Below are 23,123 nucleotides of genomic sequence, written 5' to 3' on the forward strand. Positions count from 1 at the left end.
TAAACTCTCCTTGTTTCACTGGGGCCTACTCTGATTGGTTGGAACTTGGGGCGCGGTATGTGGCCCCACCAGGAGGTTCCAGAACTAAAATGCTGATTAATAAAAACAGGGCTGCTGCTCACTGATCCTCTGCTCTGTGTCTCTGTGTTTGCAGGTCTCTCTACTCTTCAGGTGATACTGGACACTGCAGCAGAGAAAAAGTGGGTGGTAACGGCAATAAATGTGGGAGACCTGAAAGATGAGAGGAAAGACGAAGCCTACCGCTCCCTCTTTCAGGTATTCTGTCTTCACTGGTGCTGTGTTCTAACTGCAGGATGCAAACCTTCATTTGTTTGACTTCAGTGATTCTTAGACGTCCATCAATTTAGGAAACTAGCTGATGAACTGGGATTTCTTCTGTGATAAACTGGGATTTTCTCTGTGATAAACTGGATTTACTCTGTCATAAACTGAGATTATCTCTAAGATTAACTGGTATTTTATCTGTGATAAACTGTGATTATTTCTGTGATAATCTGGGATTATTTCTGTGATAAACTAGGATTTTCTCTGTGATAATCTGGGATTATCACTAAAATAAACTGGGATTATTTCTGTGATAAACTAGGATTTTCTCTGTGATAATCTGGGATTATCACTAAAATAAACTGGGATTATCTCTGTGATGAACTGGGATTATCTCTGTGATAAACTGATATTATCTCTAAGATAAACTGGGATTTTCTCTGTGAAAAACTGGGATTTTCTCTGTGATAAATTGGGATTATTTCTGTGATAAATTGGGATTATTTCTGTGATAAACTGGGATTTTCTCTGTGATAATGATTATCTCTAAAATAAACTGGGATTTTCTCTCTAATAAACTGGGATTATCTCGGTGATGAACTGCGGAGCTATGGAGGCAGAACTTGCTCCTCTTCTGTTGTCCAATCCCTGGACAAAGGCATGAAAATGTCCTTCAATGCAAAGGTTAAATGCAGTAATCGGATACTAGCACAAAACTAAGGTCTGACACTATGTACTTTTTGTAAATTGATAAAAAAAAATCATATTTGGTGTAAATTAAGGTGGATATTAGCTGCTTTGTTAGCTGTGCATTTGCAGAACTGTTTGGGCCGGATCTATCAAAGGTTTGCGTGTATAAAAACGTGAGCTATTTCACTGCGCACGCTAAAAAATGTACAAACTGATCTATCAACAGCGTGCTAAAAGGATTTGATCTTTAAAACGTGCTAAATAGCGCCTCTTATCCATTTAGTACTTTTTCTGCAATGAATATGCAATATGGGGCGTTTACACGCAAAAGTGCGTCTTGTGGGAGGAGAACATGTAAATATATTAATTTAGCACTCGCAAAGTGATTTATCAAACCTGAAAGCAATTTTGCTAACGGTATCTGACTCTATATTTAACACGTTTCAAAAGAAGGTGCAAATGGTCTGTATGCGTAATTGCGCACACATGGTAGCGGTTATTGTCGCAAGAAGGAGACATCGAAATGAAGCAATGAACGAGGAAACGATCATCAAAACATACCGTTTATCCAGCATTGCCATTTTGGAGCTGTTGGGGGAACTCCGAATGGATTTGGAGCCAGCCACAAGGAGGACCCACGCAATACCAGATATCACAGAACACCTTGCAACATTGCACTTTTTTGCATTTGGGTCATTCCAGCGTACGGTTGCAGCGAGAGCTGGGATCTCCCAATCTCGTTTTTTCAGAAGTGCTGTCCGACGGGGTCGGGGTTCTCCCCCTGCGCCTGTGGAGCAACGTGCCAAATGCTGCGGGGATCTCATCCACAGTCACAGGCCAATACAAAACAGCTGTTTTTTGTTTGTTTTTTTGTTTTTGTTTTTACTGCAGCACGTACCACCTTAGGGAATAAAGGTTGCCAATTTATATATATATATATATATATATATATATTTATTTTATTTTATTTATTTATTTATTTATTTATTTTTTTTGTTGGGGGTCACTGTAAGATTTAAATGTCTTAATGCACTAGTTTGTACAGACTACAAACTACTTTGCCGCAAACCACAAAACGCGCAAAACCATCATTTAAATAGGGCGTCTCCAACAGTTTTGCACCTTCCACCAGTTACGCAATCACTCTTGTTAAATCTCCCGCAAACCATGGTTCAGCCCCTCGCGCAAAATTCCAGTTTGCGAGCGCAAATTACTGCACGCAAAATTGGATCTTGATAAATCCGGCCCTTTGAATCTAATTTAAACCAGCTGCAGCTTACATCCAGATTTTAATCTTTACATTCATCCAGGACTCTGTTTAACGGTTCGATGTTTAGCCAAGCTCTTGTCCAAGGATGTTTTGAATGTGTATTGTTAGGGTTTAATGCTTTGGTGCATCAGATTATTCTGATTTGCTGTCCGGAGTTGAATCATTTACCACAGCAGCTTTTAATTCCCGTTCATACAGATTTAAACCAACTTTTACATCCTGAGAAAAATATATAACGTTTATTCCCTTTATTTTAAGGTGAGGAATGTATAATTTTGCTGATCTCGTATTTTCTGGACCTTTATTTACTGTATCATGATGTGTGGGGATTAACTATGAACTAAGGTGGATTTCTGTAGTCAAACACCAACTTTAGTGTGATGTTCTAGCAGAAATTTTGACATTTTTCAATAATTTAGTAATCTACCAATCAACTAACATGATGTGAATCACATTAGATTCAAGTCAGAATGAAAATGGCTGCATGCAGATTTCCTCTGTTATTAAAATATTCCAACTTTTTAAATTTTATATTTATATCACACAGATTTTTTTGCTAAAACTAGTTGCAACGTGTCTGTTTTAAAGCTAGCTAAAAATAATAAATAAAAACATGTTTTTGCTGTCAAAACCCAAAAGTGTGACTCTGACACCTGCAACAGATCAGAAAACAGTTGAATAAAGTCAAAATTCATCACCAGCTTTTTTCTTACCAAACAACATGGTTATTTTCTAAAGTAGATAAACATGTCAGGCTGTGGACCAATATTAACAATCCAACAGACTTCTGCTGGCCGCTAAAATAAATGTAAAATATGCCAATACACCTGAAATAAAACAATGCAATAGTTTTTTTCTTATTTTAAATGTAAATTGTCTTTTTCAATTGGCAAAGTGTCTCACCTACCTCCTCAATTGCAGAAAAAATGCTGGAAAAAATGACTTATTTAGATTTCAATGTTTTGCAGCGTTTATATGGGAGATAGAACAATGAATGGAGTGATCAGCTAATTGGGAGCAGGTGTGGACAGAAGCAGCTATAAGGAGGTAGGAGAGGGGCAACAATTAGTAAACAGGGCTTAAATAAAACTACAAAAGAACTTAAATGAAGCAAAAGGTAAATACATAAAAAATTACTAGAAAGTAAATAATGACCAAGGGGCAATCTAGAGGATATGAGAATGGACATAACTGAAAAAACACCAAACAGTAAAAGTAAAACTAAGTAGTGATTCAAAACATGATATAAGTCTTAAAATCAAAAACTAAACAGAACCAAAAATCCCAGAATGACAGATCTTAATAATATTAATGTTTTACCTGATATATTCTGGCCCTCAGGGGTCACCGACCTCCCACTTGCTGTCTCCTGACCCCTGCCTGGAAAACCGCTGGTTTAAGAGAAACGTTGACATTTGGTCTTGAAACAAAATTTACCGAAACTATCTGGACGACATTTGTATTGAAAAAACAGTTTCATACTTCATACTTTATGGCAGCTGTTTACTTCTGAGTAGAACATCTTGTGCTCAGCTCAGGTTATCCTGCTGAAATCAACCTGGTTGGTTTTAACTTGATCGTTTATTCATTTTCCCTCAACAGCAGAGTCACTAAGGGGAACACCACACAGGAGAGGTCTTATTTATTCATTCACATCTGGGTAAACTTTGAGCTGTACCATTGTGACTCCTCTAATGAAGCACTGCCAGCTAACAGGATATAACGAGCCCTGTGTTTAGAGCCCAGCTAGTGACATAGTTAGGAGATAGCTGACCCACTGAGAGGCATGAGGAGAAGGAGACGTGGAGGAGGAGGGAAGCTCTGAAGATGCTCTGAAAGAGAGGCTGACATATTTACAGCCAGAAATGGGGACGAGGGGCTGGTTTGCTCTGAGAATGACTATCGACAGCACTGTGATGAAGCGACACAGACGGAGCAAAGCCCACAGAGACTAGATGGTAAATAGTCTGTTCTTATACAGCCCATTTTTTTAGTCAGAAGACTTGACCAAAGTGATTTACACTACATTTACCCATTCACTCACTGATGGTGGGGAGCTACATAGTAGCCACATCTGCCCTGGTGGCTCACTGACAGAAGCAAGGCTGCTGGCTCCACCGGGCCCTCTGACCACCATCAGTAGGGAAGTGTTTTGCCCAATGATACAACGACACTGAAAGCCAGAGCCGGGGCTCAAACCGACAACCCTCTGAATGCTACTACATCCAACTCCACTGTTGTCCTAGAAGCTGAAGCTTTTAGTGAACTCGTCTGTGGGAGATTTCCACCTACAGTCACTGACTAATGTCTCTGAGGGACTAAAGGGAATGTTACTGATAAATATCATGTTTTCATTTCAAATAAAAAGACAGCAGATATGAAGCTTATTGAAGTACTATGAAGCTTTTCTGAATACACACATTTCTGTGTATTTTAGGACCTGGAGATCCGAAAAGAGCGGCGCATCATCCTGGACTGCGAACAAGATAAAGTCAAAGATATTATGGAGCAGGTGGGTTTCAGCGTTGTCAACAATCTGCAGCTAGTGGTCCTCTGAATATTCCTAAAAAACAGATTATTTGTTTTTAGGACATCCCGTGTCTTTATAGGGGTAGCTGTGTTTAGATAGGTGTTGGTTTGCTGCTTTGTGTGCTAACAGGTTTCATTTTTTGTTTGTGAGGGAGGGAATGTTGATCACCAAACAAGGTTAACTCTATATATTTATGTTTTTTTTAAAGTCAGACATAACTAATGGCTTTTTTTTTTTATTTTATGAAGAAGGTTTGCAAAATAAAACCTTTTCATTAATAGTTCAATTAAACCTTTTCCTGTTCTCTGTTCCCATCAGGTGATCACTATCGGCAGGCATGTGAAAGGACACCACTACATCATCGCAAACTTAGTAAGTCCTTATTTAAACAGCTTCCTTTCACAGACATTTGCCTTTTTTCTTTTATCCAGGACCAGTTAGTTTTATTTGAAAGAATGATGGAGTTTTCTCCATGGGGGCCATAACTTCAAAACAGATGTATACCAAAAACTAATCAAATGTACACTGAGGTATGACACCAGTAGATTTACATGGATGGCAACAACAAAAAAAAACATTCTAAAATGTTCTGCAAAGTGCTTTAAATCAGTCCTATCTGTCTTTATCCATGCTGACTTAGATCCTGACGTTTGACAAAGGAGGCAGGGAAAGCAGGATAAAGCCTTTGCCTCGCTGCATGTAGTTAGCCAAGCCTTGGAGCTAAATAATTCTATAAACCTATCAATCAGCCGTGCTTTATAACAGCAACTGGGACGTCAGGGCTGTGGTGGGAGGTGGTGTGCAAATAAAGCTGCTTTCAGCTCTTGGTGCAGGAGAGCTGCTCCCCAGGATGCTCCTATCTTAGCATTGAAGAGGAGCTACTGCACATGGACAACTTTTAGTCTACGGGGGATGATTTCTGCACCCCAGGACGGAAGTGCATCACCAACCCCATGACGAATTAAACAGCCTTACTCCTAATTAAAGATTAAATATTTATCTTGCACATCTAAACAATATGTAAATGACTATTGAAATATTAAATTTAATCATTTATAAATATCACTATAATCAACTGATAACACAAAACATAACATGTAATTTCAAGGCACTTTACCGAGACCATTCAACCAGATCATCCAGTTAGATTGATTCAAAGTTTTCTATCTAAGGAAAACCAGTTGATTGCATCGACTCATTGACTCTTCAGCAATCCCTCACACTAAGCATGCTTGTAGCGACAGTGGAGAGGAAAAACTCTGAGCTCCGAGCCAGCTCCCATGTCAGGGGATGAAAGAGCGCACATGCAGCCAGTCAAAGTCAGAGAAACAGGACTACACTTAAAAACAGGCTGATCTCCAGCATCTATAAACAAAGGTGTTGATGGCAGCAGCACAGCTGATATTTCTCTCCAGGATGGAGTCACAGCCAAACAGGAACAGACCAGATGAAGCTACTATGAGAAAAAGCAGAGAGAGCAGAACGTTAGAGATTGAACTAATAGATTCTGCAAAGTGGGAGTAAGAATGAAGCAGAATGATGAAAAAGGGGTTCTATGATGATCTAGAAATAAGTAAAAATGTCTAAATTAAGTGTATTTACCCTTAATTTGACTTTTTATTTAAATATATTTTACTCTTAAAATAAGATAATTAGATAAGATGCACTTGAAATAAGACAATGCAATTGTGTTTTCTTGTTTCAAATGTACATTTTCTTGTTCCATTGGCCAAATGTCTATTTTATCTTCTTAATTCAAGAACAAATGCACTTATTCGAAGAAAAAAATAACTTATCTAGATTTAGATTTTTTCCACTCTAACTATAAGCTTTATCAAAAAGGAAAGTTTTAAGCCTAGCCTTAAAAGTAGACAGGGTGTCTGCCTCACGGACTAAAACTGGTAGTTGGTTCCACAGGAAAGGAGTCTCAGACGGAGAGATAGGGATCTGACTGAGGCATTTCTGTACATACATTTATACCTTAAAAAATCTCTCACACACACTCCCTGCATAAAGAACTTTCTTACAATCGAACATTGCAGCAAAGCAACTTGAGTTCATCAGGGCCATTGCCTGTAGGTTAATATATCTTTCACTGGCCAGATGGATCTTCTTAAAACAACAATCCTCACCTTCATGCCATGAAGGAAGCTGTGTAACTTATTCTTATCTCTCATGACCTTCGTTTGGAGCCTGTGAGGCTAAAAACTTTTACTCCACACTCCTATTCTTCGTTTAGAAATCCTAAGAACCACTAGTAAACCTGTAGATTGAGAGCAAGGTGCTCTGTTAGGAACATAAGAGCAATTAGATATCTGATACAAGAAGGAGATAACAACATGTGTTATAAAACGAATTAAACAGAGATCAACATAACTGATAATTCTCGTTGTTTGTGTTCCTCCAGGGATTTCTGGATGGCGACCTCTCCAAAATCCAATATGGCGGCGCAAATGTGTCTGGATTTCAGATAGTCGACTTTGATGATCCTGTGGTGGCAAAGTTTGACCAACGGTGGGAAGCTCTGGAGGAGAAAGAGTATCCGGGTGCAGATTCACGAATCAGAGTAAGAAACATCCATCATCTGTTGCTCTAGGAACCGGGAAGATTCTGACTGTCAGGAGTTTTTCTCCTTCCGGGTTTCAAACCGTTGCTACGCGCCTCACAGAGATACGCTGCAAATAAGTCATGATTTCTCCTCTCTTATAGTACACCTCAGCCCTCACCTATGATGCAGTCCATGTGATGACTGAGGCATTCCGCTTCCTGCACAAGCAGAGGATAGACATGAGTCGCCGTGGCAACAGTGGGGACTGCCTAGCTAACCCAGCAGTGCCTTGGGCACAAGGCGTGGAGATCGAACGGGCTCTGAAACAGGTAGCTATGGACTGGGCAGTTCTTACGATGGGAAAGGTCTAAGGCAGGTTTATTTATATAGTAGAATCCAGGAGTAAAACAATTCAACATGCTGAATAGACAGGAGAGATTGAGAGACATTGCACTGGCATAAAGCTAATTAGAGAATTAATAAACAGGAATAATTAAAGTGGATAAAGGGATTATAACTAAATGAGCATCTCTGTTGGATAATGTTTCCCACCCCATGCATGAAGCTGGTGCTGAACTGGAGAGCTCCTTCAATGACAGACTGCTGCACCCTAAATGCACCAGGGAGCGTTATCACAGATCCTTCCTCCCAGCAGCTGGAAGACTCTAGAACCACCACTGTTCCCAACAACCTCAATAGGTTCATCCATTCGTGATGATTTTGAACAGTTTCTACCTTAGTCAGTTAAATAACATGCTGCTGTCATTCTGCACATCTCTGATGTTGCTGCTATTTTCAAATATCCATTACTGTAAAAATGTCCATAGCTGCATATTGGTTATTAATTCTCCAGGCGCACAGTTTTATATTGTTAAAACACTTAACAGTATTTTATTGTTTATCTTTTAACTCTTCACTCTCATGTTATTCTTATACATTTTTTTTATATTCTTTTCTACGATCTTCTTGTTGCTATAAACACCATTGTGGGACAATAAAGGGATTTCCTATTCTATTCTAAGAATAAACTTAAATTCTTAAAGTAATAAAATTATTATAAGAAATGAATAATCAAATGGGTAGTAATAAAATGACCATTTAACTACAAACTTATAACTAATAATGTTTAGATTTCACACACAAAGGTCACACTAAAAAATACTTGTTTAATCTTAAGTTTAAGCAACTGATGAGCTTCAGCATTTTTATTTGGGTGAGTTTGTTCAAGATTAGAGGGAAATTAAAACTAAAAGCTGCTTCTTCGGGTTTAGTTGGGGTTCTGGTTCTGTAGAGTAGATTTGATCCTGTAGAACTGAGAGGTCTGGCCTTTGACCTCCTGACAACAGGTCTGTAGTCTATTCTCTGAGCTACAGGGAGCCAGTGAAGGACTTTAGAACTGGGTTGATGTGCTCTACTTTCTTGGTTCTAATGAGGCTGCTGGCAGCAACGTTTTGGATCAGCTGCAGATGTCTGATCTACTTCTTAGCCAGACCTGTAAAGACACCGCTGCAGGGATCAATTCTACCAAAAATGAACAAAGCAGGAAGTAGTCCTTTAATACTAGAGATGTTCTTCTTCAGGTGATAGAAGGCCGAGTTTGTTCCTGTCTTTATGAGCCTCTGATGGTTCAGGACTGAGTCCATAACTGAAGCTAAGAGCTAACTTTTAACACTCTTCCTTTGGTCCAAAAACTATTACTTTGTTTTTATTCAGCCAAAGAACATTTTGTTCATACATGCATTGATTTCTCCTCTGCATTTCCATCTGCAGAACATGCTGTATTTCTGTTCTTTCAAAGAGTCTTTAAAATTTTAAACATCCAGTAAATAAGATGGAAAACATTGAGATGTTTGCCACTGATAGGCCGGACATTAAAACCATGATTTAAGGTTCAAACAGAAAGTCCAAGTCTCTCTTTGTATGATTCTAATTACAAAATATAATTTTCCTTTTTCTTATTTGACTGTGAAACACAAACACTAAAGAAAACAAACGGTACACTTCCTGTTCATTTATCTCTTTAAGTAAAAGGAAAAAACAAAAACAACTGCCGTTCCATTTCTTTATAAGATAAGATAAGATAATCCTTTATTTGTCCCACAGTGGGGAAATTGCAGCGTTGCATCACAGTACAGTAGGAAAAAAGAAGAAGAAGAATACAAAGTATAAAAAAAAAAATATATATATATATATATATATATGTATATATATATATATATATATATATATATATATATATATATATATATATATATATATATATGTATATATATATATATATATATATATATATATGTATATATATATATATATATATATATACACATTAAGTATATACAGACAGACAAGGCAACACTGGTATAAAGTGACAACAGTAAAGTTCTGTGCAAATGATTGATTGTATTAAATTATTGCAGATTTAAATAGGTATGAGTGAAGTATACAATAGATATGCAATAATAACAGGTAAAGTGACGGTGGACATATGGTTGATACAATACAATGTATCTGCATTTAAATGGAGTGGATTAGAATTAAATCCCTAATATTGAACTAAAAGTTCAGTATGATCATGATATTTAATTTAATTTCATATGTTTGATTATCAGAGGGAGGTCCAAGGTCCCACTGGTTCTCTACTCCTTGCTTCCCACCTTCATAAAATTATTTCTCAGCTTTGCAGAGGCTGATTGCTGTAAACTTATGTTTTTTATACATTCGAGCAAGATGTTGAGTATTTCTCTTAGGTCGAGATGATAACATTTTTTTCTTTCCTTTCCTCCATTTCAGTGATAAACCTGATTGAAAAATAAGCTGCCCTCAGTTCTTGGTCTTGCAGAGATATTCAGCTCCATCTCTGATCATTTGGTGTCTTCAGGTACGTGCAGATGGCTTAACTGGAAACATTCAGTTTGACCAGTATGGGAAGCGGATCAACTACTCTGTGACCATCATGGAGCTGAAGAACAACGGACCTGTGAAGGTAACTGACTCATTTATTGTGTGCAGCGTTTCTAGGCAGGATGAAATAATAACTGGTGGGTTGTTTTTGCTTCCAGATCGGCTACTGGAATGAAGTGGACAGGATGGTGCTGACAAAGTCTGAGCTTTACAATAACGACACAATGGGAATGGAGAACAAGACCGTCATCGTTACAACTATACTGGTAACACCTGCTTCCACTGGTTCAGTTCCCATGCATGAAGCTGCATGTAGGCAGCCAACAGATAGCTGGCTTTATGTCAGAGCAGAACAATTTTATTAATATCTTTATGTTTTTGTCTCAATATTGTCTTTAAAAAACAGGCAGTTACTTTTCATTTATTTCCACACATACCTGCTTTACTGAATATTACACTTATTAATGTGCAGAAAGGACTTACTGTTTATTAACAGATGAATATGTTCAGGCTTTTTTTATTTGCCAAACTGATCTTAGAACAGCGCCCTCTGGCAACTATGGTGGGAAAAATCAACTATTAATTCTCTTTTTTGATTATTGATTATTAGAGCTGTGTTTCATTCATTTAGGCCTCAGAGCTGCAAGGCCACAAAGTTTCTAATTGAGAGAAGTTTTTTATCCTGTTAGGAATCTTTTCTACTGTTTCTCTGGAATTATTTCATAACATTATGAGTTATTTCTTTGTTTGGGTAGAGACATGTAATGTAAAAAATATTTACTTAATCAGGTTTAGTTACTTTAACACAGTTGTTTCATGTTAGCAGATTAGGACATAAAACAATTGTGTTAAAGTAACTAAATATGATTAAGTAAATGCTAAATGTGGTAGCATTATTTTTTCAGTGTGTGGAGACCTTCACAGCCTTTCTGCAGGGTTATTTAGTGAGAGACAAACGCTGTCTAGGCAGAACAAGGCTGAACGTCATGCTGTCAGGGTGGTTGTCTTCTTCTCTTTTCACTTTGCAAAGTAAACTTAAAGCTGGCTGAGCAAAATTGATAGATGTTTTTTTAACTGAACTGCATAGTTGAATGCTTTTTTCCTCAGGAGGAGTTTTTGATTGGAGGTGGGTGCAGTAATCTAAGAGATCCTTAGCTGTTTTATTCAGGTAATATAGCCTCAGGTTTCACGGAAATACTTCCTGTGATTTGGAAAATGTCTGATCTCAATAAAAGGGTCAAGTTGTCGACCACAGGCTTACTGTGAGGTTGAACAGGTGAAGGTGGCCGTGCAGGTGATCTCTTATTGATTAAACACTCTTTAAATCTGACTTTTGAAGCAAAGGTTCATCCTTATCTTGCTAATAAACAGACTGGCCTCACAGGCCAGGCTTTGCATGCAAACAAACGTTAGGATTCTGTGGAGGAACGAATAAAGAGTTGGAGAAATGAATTCTTAATCTTTCTGATTTGTGGTTATGAGTTTTTAATGGAGCCACGTTGGTGAGCTGGAAACTTTGGGTTGATTAGTAACTCCACCAATCCTCTCTGCTTTTAACAACCAGCTCTTTAATAACATCTAAGACACGCTGCGAATGGAACAAGACAATTTACATTTCAAATAAGAAAAAATATATGTATTGTCTTGTACCTACTCAACTTAAGGGTAAATACACTTAATTTACAAATTACCTCTAGATCGTTTTTGCTGTGCACTCCTGCATGGGTTCTGGTTCTATTGTAAACGGTTCTCCCAGTCCCGTCCCAGGCAGCGGTCCAAGGGTTCCTTCCTGCCTGCTGGTTTTAACCACCTGCTCTATCCAGATCAGTGGGATATAGCATAGTTAAGGTTGTCCCTGCAGCAGGGTACCCATGCTCTCCAATGCAACAGGAGCCAATCCAGCTGCTTGAATCTGTTGATCATCATAAAGATCCATTCATTTTTAAATGTGAAACTGTTTAGGGAAACTAAACAGCCTTACTGATTAATAATAGACAAACATTTAGCATAATAAAACTATTTAGCATCAAATAATAAGCTGTCCACTAATTAGTTTTTCTGGCTTTGGTATTTGTCCTGAATGAAGCTGACATGCTGTGCCTGCTCATCATGTGTGTTTGTGTTCATAGGAGGCTCCTTATGTGATGCTAAAGAAGAACGCTGAGCTGTTTCAAGACAACGACCGTTATGAAGGTATGAACCCTGATTGTTCTTAGGGATGTCCTTTACATGGCAGACGTCCATCTCACCTGTTTAGCTTGTTCAAAATGCTGCCGCTCGTTTTTTAACAAATAAATCCAGCAGTGTGTAATCACCCCCGCTCTTTACCCCCTGCACTGACTCCCTGTGCGTTTTAGAATAGATTTTATTTGTTTTTAAAGCTTTAAATAATCTTGCCCCAGATTATTTGGCCAAAATGTTAACTTTAATCCAGTTAATGCAGTCTTCTAGTCAGGTGATCTTAGAAGTCCCAAGGTGAAAGTATAAACTGTGGGGTGATCAGGCTTTTGCAGGTGCTGCCTCGAGACTCTGGAATAAGTTACGCCCGGATGTTTGCACTGTTACAGATATCACCCTTTTTATGTCCAAACTCAACACATATCTGTTCAGTACTATCTGGTAATAAATCCTGCTTAAATGAAGACCACTGATCTCCATCTTGTTTAATAGAACAGATTTTTCTTTATTGAATGTCAGTCGCTAAAAGATGCTAACGGTGCATATGGAGCAGGTGTAGCTGTAGATCTGAGGCTGTGGAAAATGGTGAACTCTTCAGGCTTAACCAGATAGCTGCTGTGTTTAGAGGAATTCCCACTGCTGGCTCACGCTTCGTGTCACAAATATGGCAGTGAGTCTAATCTGCATTGCGGAACATGGAGCCATAGTTTAAAGGACTTTCTTTAAGCCCTTTCTCCTTTCATACTCACAGTATACTCATTATCTGATGTTGCTACTCTACTAAATGTCCCAGTGATGCTTATAAGCAGCGGTGGACAAAGTACTCAAGAGTAGTACTTGAGTAAAAGTATTGATACTCATAGTCTGTATAGTCTGCTTCTGTCTCCTTAAACCCCAGTCGGCCTCAGCAGATGGCCGCTCACACTGAGCCTGGTTCTGCTGGAGGTTTCTTCTTGTTCTAAGGGAGTTTTTCCTCTCCACTGTCGCTACAAGCATGCTTAGTGTGAGGGATTGCTGAAGAGTCAATGAGTCGATGCAATCAGCTGGTTTTCCTTAGACAGAAAACTTTGAATCACTCTGACTGGATGATCTGGTTGAACTGTAAAGTGCCTTGAGATGACGTGTGTTGTGAATTGGCGCTATAGAAATAAACTGAATTGAAGAGTCAAATCTTACTCAGCTACAAGTAAAAGTTACTAAGGCAAACATCTACTAGTTAAAGTATTGAAGTACTCACTTTTGAAAGTACTTAAGTATTCAAAAGTACAAATAAAATTTTCTAGTATGAGTAAATGTCTGTAGAATATTCAGAGTAATTTTGAGGAACCTGTAACTTTCAGAAACCAACTGATGTATTGATGCATAGAAGGACTCCCTTGAAAAAGAGATTCTTAATCTCAATTAGACTTTTCCTGGTTAAATAAAGGAATAAAAAAAACCACATGCTATAGATTGTACACCACCTGGAAAGAACTTCAGCATAGAAAGACCACACAAAATAAAGACAGTATTGTGATTATTATTTATTATGGAAAAAACAAACCAAAAAGGAAAACAGGGGAGTCTTGATTCTCCTCATATTTTCTCTATGCAATAGAGGTTAAGGCTGAATCTATTACCACAAAGAAACTACAACTCTACTTTGAGACTCATCTTACTGAAAAACTTGGTCACATGGCAACAACTAACACTAATAATATCTGCTCTGAGTTTCTCACTTTTGTGGAACGTCATTAAGTCTCTAAAACCGTGGCATCCAGATTCAGTCCTCAGGGCTGCTATCTGCCATGATGGAATCACATTTCAAGACAGAAAAACAGCAACAGAGGATTATAAAGCTAAGTTCAGCTAAAAGAACCCCCCCCCCCCAAAAAGGCACTCTAAAAAAAAAAGTACTTCAGTACAATAACAAAGTAAATATACTTGTTACTTTCCACCTATGCTCAAAGGTAACAAACATCGTACCGTTTGCTTTTACATTAATAGATACTCTGTAACATTTCCACACTAATCCAGAATGTTTCCTGAGGCTATTTTTATTTTTTTATTGGAAACTAATGATTTTTTTCAAACCATGACAGGATAAGAGGCTACACTTAATGACACCAACTCATGGTGCACAGGATGTCTTGTTTCTTGTGATATTTGCAAGTTATTTCTTTATTTGTCTTTAAATTCGTTGTGATCTTTTGTTTCAGGTTACTGTGTCGACCTGGCCGCAGAGATCGCAAAGCACTGCGGAATACGCTACAAGCTCCGGATAGTAGGGGACGGCAAGTATGGAGCCCGAGATGCTGAGACCAAGATCTGGAACGGGATGGTTGGAGAGTTGGTGTATGGGGTAAGCTGCAGACTCACACAGGTAGATCTAAAGCTATTAGATTGTGAGATGGAGTTAAGATAAAATATCAGAACAGACTATGGGTCAGGATCCAGTTTTAAACCTTTTTCTTTGTTAATTTATGCATTAAGTGTTTGTTTTTATTGAGTTTAGGTGCCTTAGTGTTAAAATTTATCATTTATTTACAGTTAACCCCCAAATGTTCTTCCTGTGAGCAGATTTTGATTTAATCTTTGACTTTCATCAACATGTATTTTGTTGTTTAATTTTTTCTGTAAACATGCTGAAGTGATCTAGATTCAATCTTCCAACTTCCATGACCCTGAGCTCATTACCATGGATAAAGTTTTCTAGAGGAAACATCCAAAAAGCAATCAGGAAAATGGTTTGATTCATGGAGCCTATACATTTTTTTTCTCTTACTCTGTTCAGCCATCTGTTGGCTCCACCTCCGTGTCCTTTTAGGACCTTGTGTTTATATTATGGCAACTTAAACTATAGCGTTAATTTCAACAGGTTTCTCATCCAAATCTAGACACAAAACCTGTTTTTTAAACTTCAGCTTCTGCACATAGAAAATAAACGCTGTCTCTTGTCGTTTAGCTCTGATCTTGGGAACATTAAATAATCTGGTCTCTAGATTATTTGGTGCTTTATAGATTAGGAGCAGATTTTTAAAATGGGTCAACAGGGAGCCAGTGCAGTGATTGAAGTGTTGGTCAGCACTCTCCGCAGCTGTCTGAATCTCTTCTTTTTTAACAAAGCTCATTTAAAAACATATCTTTTTTTGTAAATATAAGTTTCTTTTACATTTTTTCTATGTCTGTATAAGAAAAAAAAAAACTTCATAAATCAATAAAATGCTAAAACCTGCCAACGGGTGAGCTAGTTTTGGGCTTCACATGCTGGTGTAGACTCTCACTTAGATAAAGTTGTTTTATGATTAATTTGAGCTGTTTTCATAAGTTCCAGTTCTAGTTTCATGTCACAAATGTAAAATGGAACCAAAACCTAACACTTCGAAATCTGAAGGTGTCCTACTTTAATAATTATTTAACCCTTTAATAAATCAATCAAACTAAAACCATTGTACATCTTCTGGTATTGCTAGAATATGTCTTAACTGGGAGGGATGTCATTCTGAGGTCTGGCTAATGGAAACGTTGGTAAAATATAATAAAATTTAGAGGACAGTTTGGATCAGATATATTTAAACCGAGGAAAGCACAGATATTTTAACTGACTCTGTGTTTTTCCCTCCTCAACAGAAAGCAGACATAGCAGTCGCCCCACTGACGATCACTCTCGTTCGGGAGGAGGTGATTGACTTCTCCAAACCTTTCATGTCGTTGGGGATCTCCATCATGATCAAAAAGCCTCAGAAGTCCAAACCAGGAGTCTTCTCCTTCCTGGACCCCCTGGCCTATGAAATCTGGATGTGTATCGTCTTTGCCTACATTGGAGTCAGCGTCGTTCTCTTTTTGGTGAGTCACATTGGAGCGTTCTGTAAGAATTGAGGCTTACAGTAGTAGCTACTCAATATTTCCCCACCTTCCTTGGCTAGTCCATGGCTGATGATTGGCAGGTCATTAGCTGGTCCTTGGCTGGTCATTGTCTGGTCCTTGGCTGGTCATTAGCTGGTCATTGGCTGGTCATTGTCTGGTCATTGGCTGGTCCTTGGCTGGTCATTGGCTGGTTATTGGCTGGTCCTTGGCTGGTCATTTGCTGGTCATTGGCTGGTCCTTGGCTGGTCATTAGCTGCTCCTTGGCTGGTCATTAGCTGGTCATTGGCTGGTCATGGGCTGGTCATTAGCTAGTCCTTGGCTGTCATTAGCTGGTCATTGGCTGGTCATTGGCTGGTCATTAGCTGGTCCTTGGCTGGTCATTGGCTGGTCATTAGCTAGTCCTTGGCTGGTCATTAGCTGGTCATTGGCTGGTCATGGGCTGGTCATTAGCTAGTCCTTGGCTGTCATTAGCTGGTCATTGGCTGGTCATTGGCTGGTCATTAGCTGGTCCTTGGCTGGTCATTGGCTGGTCATTAGCTAGTCCTTGGCTGTCATTAGCTGGTCATTGGCTGGTCATTGGCTGGTCATTGGCTGGTCATTAGCTGGTCCTTGGCTGGTCATTGGCTGGTCATTAGCTAGTCCTTGGCTGTCATTAGCTGGTCATTGGCTGGTCATTGGCTGGTCTTTAGCTGGTCCTTGGCTGATCATTAGCTGGTCATTGGCTGGTCCTTGGCTGGTCATTGGCTTGTCATTGGCTTGTCATTGGCTAGTCATTAGCTGGTCATTAGCTGGTCATTGGCTGGTCATGGGCTGGTCATTAGCTAGTCCTTGGCTGTCATTAGCTGGTCATTGGCTGGTCATTGGCTGGTCTTTAGCTGGTCCTTGGCTGATCATTAGCTGGTCATTGGCTGGTCCTTGGCTGGTCATTGGCTTGTCATTGGCTTGTCATTAGCTGGTCATTAGCTGGTCCTTGGCTGGTCATTGGCTTGTCATTGGCTAGTCATTAGCTGGTCATTAGCTGGTCCTTGGCTTGTCATTGGCTAGTCATTAGCTGGTCATTAGCTGGTCCTTGGCTGGTCATTAGCTGGTCATTGGCTGGTCATTAGCTGGTCATTGGCTGGTCCTTGGCTGGTCATTGGCTTGTCATTGGCTAGTCATTATCTGGTCATTAGCTGGTCCTTGGCTGGTCATTAGCTGGTCATTGGCTGGTCCTTGGCTGGTCATTGGCTTGTCATTGGCTTGTCATTGGCTAGTCATTAGCTGGTCATTAGCTGGTCCTTGGCTGGTCATTAGCTGGTCATTGGCTGGTCATTAGCTGGTCATTGGCTGGTCCTTGGCTGGTCATTGGCTTGTCATTGGCTTGTCATTGGCTAGTCATTAGCTGGTCATTAGCTGGTCCTTGGCTGGTCATTAGCTGGTCATTGGCTGGTCCTTGGCTGGTCATTGGCTTGTCATTGGCTAGTCATTAGCTGGTCATTGGCTGGTCCTTGGCTGGTCCTTGGCTTGTCATTGGCTAGTCATTAGCTGGTCATTAGCTGGTCCTTGGCTGGTCATTTCTGTCATCTTTTCTGGAAATTGCTACTGTACATTCATTGAACATATATATTTTTTCATTAAATCTATGGATATAGATTTTATGCCACATAATAACAACCAGGATTTTAGTTCAGATTTCAACAAAAAGAAATGAGTTAATTCAAAAGAAAGAGGAATGACATAGCTGGTGTTTGAGCTCCTACATGCAGACCCAGATGAGAGTTAGGATCAGAGAGGATGTTCTAATTAGCAGCACTGGGACAGGGAATGCCACAAAGGGGTTGGGAGGAAGCCATAGTCAAAGAGACCTGCCAACAGGTAATCCAACAGTTTGCCCAACAAGGAGACAGCAGGAGGGTGAGGAGTTTTAAAATGCATTGCACTAAAAATATCATTAGAAATCTAAAGGGAACTGGACAGGAAGTAAATCTGCAGAGAGCTTCATGTTCTACAGAAACTCAGCTCTGCTGCTTTGTTCACCTAATGAATGCCATCCATCTTCTACTCCGAGTCCCTCCCGGATGACCGAGCTTCTCACCCTATCTCTAAGGGAGAGCCCAGCCACCCTACGGAGGAAACCCATTTCGGCCGCCTGTATCCGTGATCTCATTCTTTCGGTCATGACCCAGAGTTCATGACATTAGATGAGGGTAGGAACGTATATCGACCGGTAAATCGAGAGCTTCGCTTTTTGACTCAGCTCTCTCTTCACCATGTCGGACCAGTACAGTGTCCGCTTCACGGCAGACGCTGCGCCAATCCGCCTGTCGATCTCCCGCTCCCTTCTTCCCTCATTCGTGAACAAGATCCCGAGATACTTAAACTCCTCCACTTGGGGCAGGACACCCGCCCTGACCCGGAGAAGGCACTCTACCCTTTTCTGGCTCAAGACCATGGCCTCGGATTCGGAGGCACTGATGCCCATCCCGGCCGCTTCACACTCAGCTGCAAACCGATCCAGCGAGACCTGCAGATCACGACCTGATGAAGCCAATAGGACCACATCATCTGCAAAAAGCAGAGACGCAATCCTAAGGCCACCAAAAAGGATCCCCTCAACACCTTGGCTGCGCCTAGAAATTCTGTCCATGAAGGTAATGAACAGAATCAGTGACAAAGGGCAACCTTGGCGGAGTCCAACTCTCACCGGAAACGAGCCCGACTTACTGCCGGCAATGCGGACCAGACTCTGACACCGGTCATACAGGGACCTGACAGCCCGTATCAAAGGGCCCGGCACCCCGTACTCCTGGAGAACCCCCCACAGGGCTCCCCGAGGGACACGGTCGAACACCTTCTCCAAGTCCACTAGGCACATGTAGACTGGTTTGGCGAACATGAACATGAATGAATGAGTTTAATTAGATTTACAGTTATTTCTTCCATTTTCTTCTAATTAAAATACTAAATGGTGTGTTGATTGATGCTGACTAATGTTTGACTCGTTTAGATGGGAGGCATCTTAAACTCTGACCTGTTAATGGAGCCGGAGAGGTTTCTCCCTGTAGGTGTCGAGGTTCAGCCCCTACGAGTGGACACTGGAGGAGCCAGAGGACGGGGCGTTGCCGTTGACGACCGAATCAACCAATGAGTTTGGGATCTTTAACTCGCTGTGGTTCTCCCTGGGTGCTTTCATGCGACAGGGCTGTGATATTTCACCAAGGTTGGTAGGACATAAAACCACTGATTTCTTTTCTGTTTCCTGTCTGTTGTTCAAATGAGGATCTGACCCTTTATCTTTCTTCTCTGAGTACAGGATGAAAAAGGAAATATGAAAAAAAAATACCATTGAGAAATGGAAACTTAAAAACTTATTGGTTAAAAAAAAGTTTTTGAGACTAACTTTACAGTTTTCTCAGGTTTCATTTTTTCTGATTATTTTTCCTTTTATGTTTCCAAATTGATTTTTTTTGCTAATTTTTCCGATGTCAGATTAAGTTTAATGAATTTCAATCTGTTTCAGATCATATTTTCTAGTGTGGTGGGGGTTTTCTTCTGTGATGGGCGAACAAGCATTTCTATTGGTCGTTACAGCAACATTTTCATTGGTTGAGTGAGTGTTTGAATTGGGCTCTCAGTGAAGAGAATCTGATCTGTTAAATGCAATTTCAAAAGAATGCAACTGGTAAAACAAAATCTGAAAAAAGGAACATTAAAAAATAAAAAGTGAAAATGTCAAATATGTAAGAGAAGTTAGAATATAAAGTATAAAAATTTAAAACAGAAAGGATCAAATCTGTAAAAAGAAAATAAAAAGATAATGTAAATTCTTTCCCACTTAGTCCTTGTCATGGTCATAGTGGAGCCAGTGCCTATCTCCAGCTGTCACTGGGTGAGAGGCAGGGTCCACCCAGAATAGGCCGCCAGTCTATCACAGCGCAACAGAGACACATAAAGACACACAACCTTCTCTCTCGGTACTCCAGTTTCCTCCCACAATCCTAGGTTAACTGGCTTCTTGACATTGACCTTAGGTGTGAGTGCTCCTGTCTGGCTATCAAAGTGAGGACCATCGTTCAGATTTCAGCATCACATTGAGGACCGGTTGTTGCAAAGGCAGGTTCAGGTTAGGCTGAGGTATGCATTGGTAATGCTTAGGTTTAGGGTTATTTTCAGGGTTAGGGCATAGAAAGGGTTGAAAATAAAAATCAATGGTCGGTCAACACATGGTCCTCACTACATGTAGTAAGTTGAGAGAATCTGCGTGGTCTATCTCTGTGTTAGCCTGTTATGGCCTGATGACCTGTCCAGTGTGTCGCCCCATAGAGGGCTCGTTCTTTGCAATAAATAAGGAACAAAATAACATTTTCAGTTTTTTTTCAATACTCTGTTACTCTACTTTCTGTTGCTTTTGTATTTTAAGTTATGCTTTCTTTTGGGAACACTAATTAAATGGTTCAGAATGCCTCTCAGTGTCTCTTGCCCTTTATCGCCCTTTATTAGTGCACCAAAAACTAAAAGAGATCATATTTGTGCACAGATATAATCTTTTTGTAATCTTCAATATTAGACTCTTTCCTTTAGTCTTTCTCTGTTTAGTCTTTCTCTGTTTATTTGACATGTTCTCATGCTGTGTTTATAGGGAACCCTGTTGGGAGACCATTTGCCTCCAGCAGAACCTGAACTGTTCTGTGTTGTGTGCAGGTCTCTATCGGGTCGTATAGTTGGAGGGGTGTGGTGGTTTTTCACGCTCATCATCATCTCATCGTACACCGCCAACCTGGCTGCCTTCCTGACAGTGGAGAGAATGGTGTCTCCCATTGAGAGCGCTGAGGACCTGGCCAAGCAGACAGAGATCGCATACGGGACGCTGGACTCTGGGTCCACCAAGGAGTTCTTCAGGGTGAGTTCTTCTTCTACAGGGATTCATCCTAACGGGTATCAATTAGGAAGAGTTTGATGCCTTAATTACCTCATCATTTAGTCTTCAAAGGTTCATCATATTCTGATGCATCGTAAGATTAGTAAAGCCTACTTTTAATCAGAATATGAACAATCATCTCCTGTGGGGAACAGTAACCTCTGCGCTGTTCAGACGGATACAGATTCCTGATCCGTCTCAGGGGGCGGTCCTGTATTATGGGATTGGCTGTAAGAGGATTTCCTCATGGCTCTTCCACATAGCTCAGGTGGACCTTCTTTGGGATGCTGTGTCTGCTGTGGAGTAAAAAATGTCTGTTCTTAGCCTCTCTCAGGTCATGAGAGATAAGAATGAGTCACACAGGCTCCTTCATGGCATGAAGGGGAGGACTGTTAACAGTTTAATAATAAAGCTGAGAAAAGAGAATCGGGCTTCTTCTTTCAGCCTGTGCCAACAAACTCCTTTCCAAGATTGACTCTTGTTTTTCCTCAGGCACGATCCCTTTCACGTTTTCTCTTTTTAGCCTCTTCAAAAGGTTTAAAGTTTTTCCTTGTCTCAGCAATGACGAGTAGTCCAGCAGGCAGAAAAATAGTAGAGCAAAAGCTAGTAGCCATTCAAAATTTCCCCACTTTCCTTGGCTGGTCCCCTACAATTTGTTTTTAAACAATCATCTTTGTACTAAAATATTCATTCTGTCATGATTTGTGCACATTAAGATCTAAAGAGAAGCGTCATCTCCTGGTCAGACCTTGTAAGTCAGTGAAAAGGTGGAGTCAGAGTAAAAAATATGTTTGGTTCATGAAGGGGATTTTACTGGGAGTTGCAGGGGAGTGTTTTGCCGTTCAGCTGGAATTTGACTGGGAAGGGCCACTTTGAGTGGCTGCTTCTGTAAGAGCCTGTGGCCATAAGGGGATACATTCTTCCAGATCACATGACCTGGCCACTGACGGTCGGTCATCTCCAAACTTACGTAGTCAGTAATACAAGAGGGGAGCCCTGCTGGTAGCATTGATAGTGTCAAGCGCTGTATATATTGGCCTGAGAAATCATTTAAGATAACTCAGATGCGTCAACTCTTTGGGTCACAAAGTCTGTGGTGTGCCTTTGAGGAAGTGTAACTAGATTCTGCCTACCTCTGATCTACAACCCCTTAACAGAAATGAACCCATCTTCTACATTTTTTCAGCGCTCCAAAATCGCGTTGTTTGACAAGATGTGGCAGTACATGAAATCCGCAGAACCGTCCGTGTTTGTCAAGAAAACGTCGGAGGGCGTCCAGCGTGTGCGGAAGTCCAAAGGGAAGTACGCCTACCTGCTGGAGTCCACCATGAACGAGTACATCGAGCAGAGGAAGCCCTGCGACACCATGAAAGTGGGAGGAAACCTGGACTCCAAAGGCTACGGCATCGCCACGCCCAAAGGATCCCCATTAAGGTGGGTGGATCAGTATAACAATGCCAGCCAACCTGCACTGCCATGTACCATTCACACTACTAACCTGCTGCCTAGCATACTGTTTCCCTCCCCGCTCGCCCAGTTCTTTTCTCCACGAGACTCTCTGAGAAAAGGAATGATCCAAATACACTGACTGGTGCTAACTAGTTAGTGTGTGAGCCGCTGCTGCGTTCAGGTGCAGCGATGCTCATCGGCAAAAGAGAACACACCATGGGGAGCGCTTACTTTATCCCAAGCCTTAGTGCCTGTTGGGTTTCGCAGTATGCGAGTGTGATGAATGGGGCATGGCAGCTCACTACTCGTTGTTATAATAATCCACCTACCCTGATGACATCATCCCAGTGGTTTGTATTTTGACTGTTGGTTACCACCTCTGACCCTATGGTTGGGGTGGTTACCGTGACAACGGGGGGAGGGTTTGTTTGAGATGTCAGGTCTTAAAGTGAGCCTTCAATTCATAAATTTTTCCTCATTTTGCATCGAAAACAAATAATTAAACTCGGAATGCAGCAGCTGTGTAGGG

At 40.4% G+C, this 23,123-nt stretch overlaps 1 protein-coding gene across 4 annotated transcripts in view; it reads left to right on the plus strand.

Annotated features, from left to right (window-relative positions):
* LOC119772939 (glutamate receptor 2-like) overlaps nt 1-23,123 on the plus strand; it is a 97,905-nt gene that overhangs the window by 29,738 nt on the left and 45,044 nt on the right. For all 4 annotated transcript variants that reach the window (XM_038269656.1, XM_038269654.1, XM_038269652.1 and 1 more), the window contains exons 4-16: nt 155-276; nt 4,683-4,757; nt 5,094-5,147; nt 7,183-7,341; nt 7,485-7,652; nt 10,202-10,306; nt 10,383-10,490; nt 12,354-12,417; nt 14,601-14,743; nt 16,012-16,227; nt 19,293-19,447; nt 20,929-21,127; nt 22,332-22,579. In XM_038269656.1, the coding sequence (XP_038125584.1) occupies nt 155-276; nt 4,683-4,757; nt 5,094-5,147; nt 7,183-7,341; nt 7,485-7,652; nt 10,202-10,306; nt 10,383-10,490; nt 12,354-12,417; nt 14,601-14,743; nt 16,012-16,227; nt 19,293-19,447; nt 20,929-21,127; nt 22,332-22,579 (1,816 nt within the window). The remainder of the gene's footprint in view (nt 1-154; nt 277-4,682; nt 4,758-5,093; nt 5,148-7,182; nt 7,342-7,484; nt 7,653-10,201; nt 10,307-10,382; nt 10,491-12,353; nt 12,418-14,600; nt 14,744-16,011; nt 16,228-19,292; nt 19,448-20,928; nt 21,128-22,331; nt 22,580-23,123) is intronic.

The sequence above is a fragment of the Cyprinodon tularosa genome, unplaced genomic scaffold (genome assembly GCF_016077235.1).
Source record: "Cyprinodon tularosa strain WSP-4 unplaced genomic scaffold, ASM1607723v1 ctg733, whole genome shotgun sequence".
In the NCBI taxonomy this organism is placed as follows: Eukaryota; Metazoa; Chordata; class Actinopteri; order Cyprinodontiformes; family Cyprinodontidae; genus Cyprinodon; species Cyprinodon tularosa.